Source organism: Anneissia japonica, unplaced genomic scaffold (genome assembly GCF_011630105.1).
Source record: "Anneissia japonica isolate Jap-2015-1 unplaced genomic scaffold, ASM1163010v1 scaffold256_len832006_cov191, whole genome shotgun sequence".
Lineage (NCBI taxonomy): Eukaryota > Metazoa > Echinodermata > Crinoidea > Comatulida > Comatulidae > Anneissia > Anneissia japonica.
The window spans coordinates 671,957-682,666 of record NW_022691310.1 but is presented as its reverse complement, the minus strand read 5'-3'; the positions used below and the strand labels follow the sequence as shown (position 1 = coordinate 682,666).

At 35.6% G+C, this 10,710-nt stretch overlaps 1 protein-coding gene across 3 annotated transcripts in view; it reads right to left on the bottom strand.

Moving 5' to 3' along the window:
- The window catches only part of LOC117100017 (transcriptional protein SWT1-like), a 17,276-nt gene extending 6,942 nt beyond the window's left edge, over positions 1–10,334 (bottom strand). The window contains exons 1-12 of one of the 3 annotated variants that reach the window (XM_033239561.1): positions 10,243–10,334; positions 9,270–9,377; positions 7,979–8,116; positions 6,157–7,045; positions 4,741–4,802; positions 4,531–4,618; positions 3,729–3,898; positions 3,231–3,309; positions 2,514–2,602; positions 1,788–1,928; positions 1,098–1,198; positions 338–400 (exon numbers count right to left, since the gene is read on the bottom strand). In XM_033239561.1, coding sequence (XP_033095452.1) covers positions 338–400; positions 1,098–1,198; positions 1,788–1,928; positions 2,514–2,602; positions 3,231–3,309; positions 3,729–3,898; positions 4,531–4,618; positions 4,741–4,802; positions 6,157–7,045; positions 7,979–8,116 — 1,820 coding nt within the window. In that variant the 5' untranslated portion in view covers positions 9,270–9,377; positions 10,243–10,334. Of the gene's footprint in view, positions 1–337; positions 401–1,097; positions 1,199–1,787; positions 1,929–2,513; positions 2,603–3,230; positions 3,310–3,728; positions 3,899–4,530; positions 4,619–4,740; positions 4,803–6,156; positions 7,046–7,978; positions 8,117–9,269; positions 9,378–9,519; positions 9,647–10,242 lie in introns of those variants that run through there. The other 2 variants (XM_033239560.1, XM_033239562.1) reach the window with 2 other exon arrangements.
- Between the last annotated feature and the right edge of the window lie 376 nt (positions 10,335–10,710).

The window sequence follows — 10,710 nt, the reverse complement described above, 5'->3', positions numbered from 1 at the left end:
AGATGTGTATAAGAGAGAAGCATATGGCACAGTGTGAAAGGCATTGGGTTTTCAATCAGAAGGTCGGGGTTTGAGACCGATGCACATCAGACTGCTTGCGTCCTTGGGCAAGGCACTTTATGTGCATTCTGTGTGATCGATTCTGTATCCAATGACCAAGGAAAAGAACGATAAACAGTTTTCTGGATATGTGCACTATATACATCCTATCAAATAATTAAAACAATTCCAATAATGCAATTTTTTTAAATTTTCAAGAGGGATCTGACTATACATGAACAAGTCTGAAATTGATTAGAATATTGTTACAATTTAACATGTAAAAGGTTTTACCTACTTATCATAACACACCATGACATCCTTGAAAGACCATGGAGGTTTTACAATCACAATGTCTTTCCTAAATAAGGAAATTGCCAAATAATTAGGATGAAAAAAGATTATTTTTCTGAATACATAAACAACCACATTTTTCATAGAATAAACAAAAGTGACATTTTGCAAATAACAATACAATAGTACCATTTAAAAAAGACAGGGTAACACAGAAAACAAAACCCTGATAATTTGTAATCTAGAGCAAATCTAGAATAAACGATGTTCTCACATAAGCACCAAATTCATATAAGCATTGGACTGAGGTCTTCAACAATGGACCTATCCAATATGTCAATCAAACTTTACCAACCAATAAGAACAGGGCTAAAAATACATGTCAAACAAACGCATGTGTTTACGTATTCTTAATGCCATTGCTTTGTGCGAACTTAGCAACAATATCCAGGGCTTTGTGGAAAGGCCTATTTGACAGAATATTTATTTTGGAAACTTCATTCCTGATGATGACATACTTAATGTCGAAAATGTTGAATCCAAACACGTTGGCTGGTGTGCATTTCAATACTTGGAGTATGTATTATACTTTCTTACCTGAAATTATTCAGTGGACCTTTCGGTTTTTGGAAACTTCTTATTGAGGATGTTTACGATAGAAAAAGATCCATTATTAAGTGCTTCAGCACATATTTTATTGTTTATGCTGCTTGCTTGCAGAATGTTGTTTGAAAAGTCATTAACTTGACACCAGATCAACTTACCAATGTTCATCATAAACGTCTTTCATCTCTGTCTCCAAGGCTACTGAGAGTGCACTCTTCAGCACACAAAACATCTCTTCCTCGATTTCTAGTAAACTTAACTAAAATGAATAGTTACATAAATATCAAGATTTTGAACAACAGAAAGTTTCAATATAAGGCCTAAAAAAAAATGTTTGTTTGCTTCCCAGTGCTGGTGGGGTTGCCTGTTCCTGTGCTGATTACCAGCAGCAACACTTAGCATGTGGACCCAATGACCAGGGAAAAGAACAGCGCTTTTCAACCACAAGGAAGAGGTGCATTATAAAATGCTCATACTAGTTCTAGTACCATACAGTGTCTCTATTTAAAACTACAGTACATTAATTATTTCTTTTCATTATTCAAGATAACAAATAATACTGACAATATCTACTGATGATCCTAATTAATGATAAACTTTAGAGAGTGCGGCAGAAATTTTTTACAAATGCTGTGTGCAACATCTAGAATAATTTCATTGAGGCAGACAATTTAAATCAATTTAAATCCCGTTTGGAAAAGCATTGGCGTCGTCACCCGCTAAAGTTTTCGACATATGTACGAATTGAAGGAGGATACACCCCAAAAGACACAAGCTTTGGCTTCAGAAGTCTCGGTATCAAGGTAGATCAAGGTTAGGTACATACTATGCACTGTTAATATGCTTACCACTTGAGAATTGCTAGCAGTTCCAGGATCGGTAGAAAGTGGTAGTGCAGTATCATTGTAACAATGAACAGACTGAATTTGCATATCACCTGGTAGAACACTCCCACTACCTTGCAGCTTCTCTATCTCTTTCATAAAATCCTAGAAAATACAAATAAATTCATTTCACACATTTATAGAAATAACTTTGCATTTGTTCAGGCTTCTGTAGTAAGAAAACACCCCAGTGTAAAAAACAACTCCACTAGGAATAAACACGAAAACAATAGAGCTATTTCATAATTGTCTAATATTGTTGATGTAATGTGTCTCACTGATATAATAATAAATTATTGAATCAAGTGTATAATTAAATAAAATTTTAATTATACAATTATAGAATTATGTGAAACTAAAATACATGTAAATTATTTTATGTAAATATACCATTTCATAAATAAACATAATTTCTTTAAAAAATGCATAAATAAAATTTCTATATAAACTCCTACTGCTTAGGTCTATTAACATCATCAGTTAAGTCACATTTTTCACAATTAAAACCCAATGTAATTTATAACTATGAAACAAGAAAAGGACTTGGATATAATTCCACTTGTTGTATACCCCTGGGTGGTGTGACACAACATGGATAAGTCTCAACAGCAATAGAAACAAACTAGTGCACATCTGAACCATTATTCTTTCAACACCGACACCACACAGGCATCTACACCAGTATCATACCTTTTGGGAAAATGCATTGATACCAGACACCATAGCTTTGGTTTGTAGGTTGATATCATTGGTACAGAGCGCAAGCCTACCATTCTTTACTGCAAAAAACAAATGTTCAGTACTCATAAGTATGTTTATATGCCATGTAAGATATTTATTTGACAATATATCTATGTTGATATCCATTAATTTAAACACTTAAACAGAATTTAACATGAAATTAAAATATAGTGCATCTTCATTTACAGTAGTGTTTTTAAAACAATATATGGTGTTACATACTGCACAGTAGCACTACTACTTCAATACTGTAGCAATGTTCAATGGTCAGTTTAGCATTCAAAACCTTGTCTTAGAATGAAGGCTCAAATCACTGTACTAATTGCGTACTTACTGTATCACCAGACGCTTTAGAAACTTGCCGAGAGTGATCTGACAGGGGGTTCAAACCAAGTTGTGGACTACATTCTTGGTTTCATGAAAAGAGTTTATATGGCATACAGTAGTATGGCCCAAATTGTGCTTTTAGACCACAATATTAGGGATTGGCAATCAAAATAACGTTATTTGGCTAGGCAAATTATTATTTTTGGACCCTGTGTTGGGGTCCAGACCTGTCCAACAGGGAATAGGGAGTAAGGGGAGGTGGCGTCCTCACGCTAGTGCCACCACTGCATATCCCCCACCTCTGCATATCCCCCACCTTACACAACATAGACTACTTACTTCTTTGTTGGTACTGCAGACAACACTGTAAAATTTTATCATCATTGTTTTTCATATCAAACTCCTGAATTAGTGTTGTCTATAAAATAAAGAGAACAATTTTAGTCCAATTCAATTTACTGTAGGAGGGTGCAGACAGTGGGATCACACCCCTCTAAATTGTATTAAGAAAAACAATTTTTGTATTGTATTGTTGATATGAAAAAAAATTTAATTAAATCTGGTATGAGTGCAATTTCCAGGCAGACACAATTTTTCTCACATCAGCCCCAACTATGGTGTGATTAAGGTAGTGTGCACACTTACGCCCCCCCTACCCACAAATCCTGCATCCGCCCCAGAAGTTGTTAGCATTATTTCCCAAAGAGCAAGTCCTTCCAGTGCAGTGAAACCCACAGAGAGAGAAAGACTCCGTAGGGTGCAGCACCAAAAGATGATGCTCACTGCATCTCCCATTTCTGCAGCAATATTTAGCATTATCATTATCTACACACTCACATCTTGGATAGACTGGCCAATCATACGATGCTTTTCTCTTATGGCTTGGTTAACATATTTGATGGCATTGGTGACATTTGTTGTTAGCGACGGTGACCTCTTGGCTTGTTTTAAAGAATCTAGCTCCTGTATCACAACCCAAGGAACAATAAAACACACATAGGCGCACTCTAAACATTGGATATAAAAGTTTAACAGTCAAAAATCATAATTAAAAGAACAATTCTTGATCCTGCTGAGGAACAGTATTGTAAGCAGAGGCGTAACTATCACTACAGGAGTGCAGAACAGGGCACATGCCCGAGGCAGTGAGCTGAAGGGGTGCCAAAACAAACCTGGACAAAATAGTTTAGGATTCCAGGTTAGAGCAAAATGACAGAACAAAAATACAGAACATATGTAAAATATATTAAATTATATATTTTAAGTGAATAAACAATATATAAGAAAGTAATATATAATTATAGCATTATGGCAAGATGGTCTAGAGTTTACTGTATCTATATTATACCATGATTTATATCGATATATACGGATGTAAGGCCATACATGTAGGCCTACTGTGGCATGAATGTGGTACAGATCTAATGTGCAGCAATGTGCTGATTACACTAGCTCAATATTTTCTTTTTAGAACTAGATAGTTTTAGACACTTACCATCAAAGTTAGTATTTTAAAAGGTTAGTTAATAAATATTCTTCTTTAGTTTGGTAGGGGTGGCTTTGTAGGGGAGACCTTCAGGGGGGGGGGAGCAAATTGACTGGCATTCCTAACAAATACTATGTAAACATATACTGGTACCTGATGAATCTGCATTTGTCTTTTGTTTCAAAAACTTCCAGTCATAAATTAGTACATTGGTATCAAGGACCACATACACAGGCCGAAACTGTAGAAATATTGTATAATTGCATTTATTATGTTGAATGACATTGTGTTATATGAAACTTAACAAATACGATACATACTGTAAATCAAAAAATAAACCAAAAGTCAGTAAAATATTTAAACCTTTTCTTGAAATTCCATATGAATGTCATCAATGATTTGGTATACATCTGTAGGATCTGTAACTGCATAAATACAAAAAACAATACGTTTACCTAAAGAAAAATAAATTGCTCTTTAAACTGAGTTCAGAACCAGTGGTGGTTCTAGAATATCTGTCTCTTATACACATCTAGATGTGTATAAGAAGAGAAGGAGTGGTAAAACAGGATGTCTGAAAAGCGACCGCTCACCAATCCGCGTGTTCCTCCACGCTTACAGTAAATACGGTACAGACTCAGTTATTATATTGGGTTTTTTGTAAGAGCTAATAAGAGTCAGTGCCTTGCACAGGGCTGGAAGAAGCTCTTTGGGGCTAGAAGAAATTGTTACATTTTGTGCCATTCTGAAGCTGATCTGAGGCTTAATGTGCCAATGTTCTTAAGGCAAGACTTTTTTAATACCTTGTTTCGAATACTTATTTTTCTAAAGATCATCAAAGTAGGGCAGAAAAAAAAAATTAAATAAAATGTTATTTTCTTATTTAGCAAATAGTTTTGCCAAAAAAAATGAGATGGGGGAGAAAATAAAAATAAAATTTTATTGCTGAATGCAAACAGAGTAGTAATGAGAAGGATTAATGCTTCAAATTTATATAATTAGGAAGGAATATACATATCTTATTTTTGGAGATTCATGGCAGCAGAAGGCGTAATGAAAAATAAAGAAAAACTTTATTTTTTTTTTTATTTCTGTTTTCATGGAGGCAGGTGTGCTAATTGGCCAAAAATAATTTTTTTTCTTTTTTGGAAATCATCATTATTGGCGGGTGGTGCGTTCGCTAAACAAGGTATAGAAAAAGTCTCACCTAACAGTATTGTTTTATTTTATTTCAGTTCAATTTCTGGCCAAGGGTTACCATCAGAAACTTAATCGCTGTCATATTAGATACAGTTGGCTGGTGGCAATACCTTCACATGACAATTATATTCACAAGATTCTCTACATAAATTCTCATAACAAGGCGTGTGCAGTGGAGTTGTTTTGCCATGAGAAAAACCATGGCATTTGGCATGGGTGGTGCCAGGATTTCCCAGACAGTGGGGCTGATGCCGGAGAGGGAGAAGATTCCACCGAAGAGAACAAAGTGGTCTAAGGGCGAAGCCCCAAAAATTTTGACAATTTAGGGGCTTCAAAGGCTTATATTTTTTTTTCTCTCCGACAAATTGTGGATTTTCTACCCGAATGGGGCCAGCTCTCTCTAAAGGGGATCCTGCCCCCCACCCACTTGCTGGCGCCACCCCTGATATCTGGCAGGATTTGAACCCAGAACGCTGGAATTGGAAGGTGAGTATCTTAAGCACCAAGCTATTTAGAACTCACTCCTACATTATATTTTTTCTCAGTAAATTTAAACAAGTGAAAATGAATTATATTTACCCTCAATACCCTCCATCATACAATCATCTTCTGCATTATCATCTACTTCATTTGAAACACTTGTCATTCCAGAGTTTGCAGAATCACTTGTTGCCATACTGTAAGTGGTGGGTGTTGCAATAATTGACTTACTACCCTCAGTTGCATCAGAAATGGTAGATGATACAACTGCTTCAGATGGTTGTCCTTTAGCAAGTTTTTTGTTAATATTTTTTAACTGATTATGTCTTACATCTAGACATGGCAGACTGTTGCTCAGTCTTTCTCGAACAGCTTGTGTATTTAATTTATTCACGGTAGCTATGGTTTGACTTTTCTTTGCAGGTTGAGTAGATGCTTTCATCTTTTCTTTATTTGCTATGCTATGAATTTTCTGTGAAATTGTAGTTTCACAAAGTTTTTTCTTTTTTTTCATTTTCTTTCCCCTTTTTCCTGTTTCTGTGTTAATATTGCTCTGTTCTGGTACTGTTTTCTCTGCAACTTCTTTTTTTACTTCAGTTCTTTCATAAGTGGTACCCTTTGGAAATTGTTTCTTCTCTCCACCAGATTTCGACTTTTCTTCTTGTTTTTGAGATATCTTAATAACATCAACATCGTTCATGCTATTCTTTCTTACATTTGCAATCAGTTTTGCTTCTGCTGGGGCTTTACCACAACTGTTCTGTATGCTTTTCTTCCATTTAGCTACTTTCTGCATTGCTTTCTCCATTTCTTTTTGTTGCACATCTTGAGCTTTCTTTCGAATTTGAGAAATTTTACTGTAAGTTTCTCTATGTTTCTTTATTTCTCCTTTCATTTTGTTTAGAAAGGAACTATTTTTATCTTTGGCTGATTGATCACAAGAAGATTTTTCAGTTTGACATTTTCTCTTTGCCATTTCATTTGATACCTAGAAAAAGAAATGAGGTTATTTCTTTTTAAATGAAGCAATTTGGCTTTGAATAGAATAATCATAGTTTCAAATTTTTTATAGTTTTCTTTTCAAACATTCTTCCTTTTTGCACATAAACATTTATTAGTTGTGTTACAACTTACAATGCATATTCGTTGTGTTCATTTAATTTAATTTATAAGGCACCATCTGAACAGGAATTGTTCCAGATATTACAAGAAAAGAACTAAAGACGTAGGCTACATTTTTGTATAAAACTGAATGGTACTATGTAAATGAAAGTATTCGACTGGTTGTTCTTCATTAAACCACGCCCACCTGCACAGTGGTAAAATCCTACAGTACTTTAACGAAGATGACCAGTCGAATAGAAAACTGGTAAATACTCAACAAAACAAAATGGCTGCATAGTTATTGCGATACATGCTGCGTAATCAAGTTTGCTTCGGCTTGTGGCAGTATGGTTTTTTCGTAAAAAAATTTTTTCATCCAGTTTTTGAATTCTGTTATTATTTTTTGACTTCATGTGGGTAAATATTATAATTTTCTTTTTCTGAAATTTAATCTAAATCAAATTAACGCAAATGCTGTTGCTAAACTGACCAATCAGCCATGTTTGGTTTGGTCACGTGTATAACTTAACGCTGATTAACGTACTCTGGTTTACATTAATTTTCGTTGTCAGCGAAGTCTGTTTTACAAACCAGTCGAATGAAAATATTACTTAAGGAAATGAACCAGTTCTTAAATTATTATTTATCCTGGGGGACTGCTCAGGGATAAAATCCCTGGTCCTCCACACATCCCAGCAAAAAAATAACAAAGTGAGAAACATTTCATTAAAACAAAAAAACATTGAAACACAGAAAGCTGTACTTCTCCCCTCAAAATGCCATCTTAAAATATGTTAAATCCCATCTATAGGCTTACCTTTATACTACTGGCAGTTGGTTTCTTCCATGATGACTGCCCCGTATGGGTGTCAAAGTAGTATTGTACACCCCGGCTTCTTGACATTTTTACAACCCAACCTTCAGGAAGATCCTCACATTTATGCTTCACTGACATCTGTTGATCATTAATAATGTTGATTATTAAAAACTAGAGGGCACTCGGAGAGTGCATACCTCTGCCCACATCATAATTCTCCTCAGTATAAATTTCCCCCGCATAAAAAAAAATAATGGAAGAAAATAAACAAGTAAACTCCAAATTTCCCCCGCATGAAAAAAATAATGGAAGAAAAAAACAAGTAAACTCCTTGGGATTTGAACCCAGGGCTGGTAGTGTGGAAAACACTCTTCTAACCACTACACCAAACTGTTAATTTGAAATTAATGGTAATATGTTTGTTTACACTTTACTGACAATCCTGTATAAGCACTTGTGGCCAAGTTTGATGAATTTCTGATAAAAACTATGGGCTGTAGGCTGTTCACAACAAATATGCCAACAGACAAATAAATAACTAAATAAATAAACAGGACAAAATATAACTTCCTGACATATACTCTTATTTCCAGCTCCAGATCTCAAGGCCCACCATTGTGTAATACAATGTACCCGACATTTATTTGAATCTGTTCAACTAAGTCTAAACCACAAAGCCTCTGTGGTCTAATGGTTATTATCACGCTTGCCTTGCTTCACAGCAAGAGGTCGCAGGTTTGAATCCTGTAGGATACACAATGTATTTATTTACAGGACCGCGTCCTATGATGGCTGTCGAGGCGAGCGTCATAACCATTAGACCACAGAGATTACAAGGATGAACAGATTCAAATAACTGCCAGTTACACTCTATTACACAATTAGGTACGGCTGGATGAAAAAAAAAAATATGTAGCTGCAAACTGTAATATAAATCAAGATAGCCATTACCACTGTTATAACGATGTCAGATTATAAACAATCAAAGAAAGGTAAATAGAGTGTTTTCGAACAACATGATATTCGAACATAATATTTACCCTTTTTTTTGATGATTTATAGGCCTAGGCTATATACAATTTAACAGTGTTAATTAATGTGACTGTATCTGTATACTGTATCATACAGTATATGCCTATTATATGGCATACAGTGTATGCCTATTGAATCCCGACACGATGGCGTGCATTTCGATCTTGGAGTATGTATTATATTATACCATATGACTGGGTTGTTGAAATTGTCATTGTTGTTGCTGTGTTATTATTAAAGCGAAATAGAAGTAGTCTACCTTGCTTAGGCCAAGGTTGGTGTCAACAGAAGTACATTCCTTTAAATCCAGGCATTCCACATTCACAACTGACGAGGTATTTGCCAACTGAGCTTTTGACCTTGCGGCCTAGTCAAAAATATCCGAGATAAAATTGCACTAATAATTACACAAAATCACAAAAGAATATTATCACAAAACAATCGATTCCCTGAAGGAATGAAAATCTGTATGTTTTTATGTGAATTCACAGTTGTTAACTCGATTTTACCTTTAAAAGGCGGCGGTGGAATGGAAGTCCAAGTAAAATTCAGAAACAGAATCGTCCTCTGAGTATGGAGCGCCAAAAGAAACTTGTGAAAACTGATTTCACAACTTTTAACATGCGAGTACACAAGAAGAGTGCATTCATTTTACGAACGTTAAAATGGCTGCTGTCACTTTTGCAATGTGTTCGGAAATAAAACATAAAATAACTTTTTTTTAATCTGAAATAATATTATTTAAATTAATTGTAATAAGTATGTTGGGTTGCAAATAAAACATACAAACAACACTCCTTTTTTATCTGAAATAATATTACTTGATAAACAAATTGCAATACCTATGCTTGTTGTGCATAGTTTGTGTTACATCCGCCATTTTCCACACTACTTGTGCAAATCGAGGAAGAAATTCTACTCGAGTTCACAGCTTGTGTTTACAAGTTCACCAACGAGATGAACGCGTTTCACAAGTTGTGAAATGGGAACACCGACTTCACAAATTCTAATGAACGCAGCATAAGTAGCATGCAAAACTCAAGCAGCAGCACAAAACACAAGTGGTGACACAAACGTCACGTCTGCCTTGATCTTGATTTTTAATTGATCAACTTGAACTTTTTACTGCCAGCAGTGCCACCTAATAGTTTCATAGGCCTACATTGATATTAAAGTAAGGGTAATTTTCTTAGGGTTATAATCAACCATAAAAGTTAGTTTTTTTCAATTACCACTTGCCATGACGATCAACAAACGACGACAATTGTGAGAGTGTCTGCCCTCTATTTTCACAGGCGCGTGTCCTAGTGCTAGGTGTAAAAACAGGTAGTTGCTAAATACAACGGGTTCAGCCGAGGGGGCGTGGCTTGTATATGGTGACGTCTAGTATAATTAAGCCATCTACCAAAAAACATCACACTACACTGTGTGACCATGGAGAAAATAAAATAGTTTATTTTCTCCATGGTGTGACCAATGTGAATTTAGCAAGGCGAGCAGGCTTGGGCTTAGCTTATGTTTTCTCTTGTGCTGCTGCTACGAGCGGGTGAGGGACGATCGAGTCCATTTTCAGACAATTGGCCTAGTAGTATGGACGTTCATAGGTCTAGGCTAGGTCGGACCAGGAGGCCCTCTTTTCAGTAGTCTGGTGCCTAGACCTAGATTGTGCGTCCAGCAACCCGCAGCAGTCCGTCTAGGCC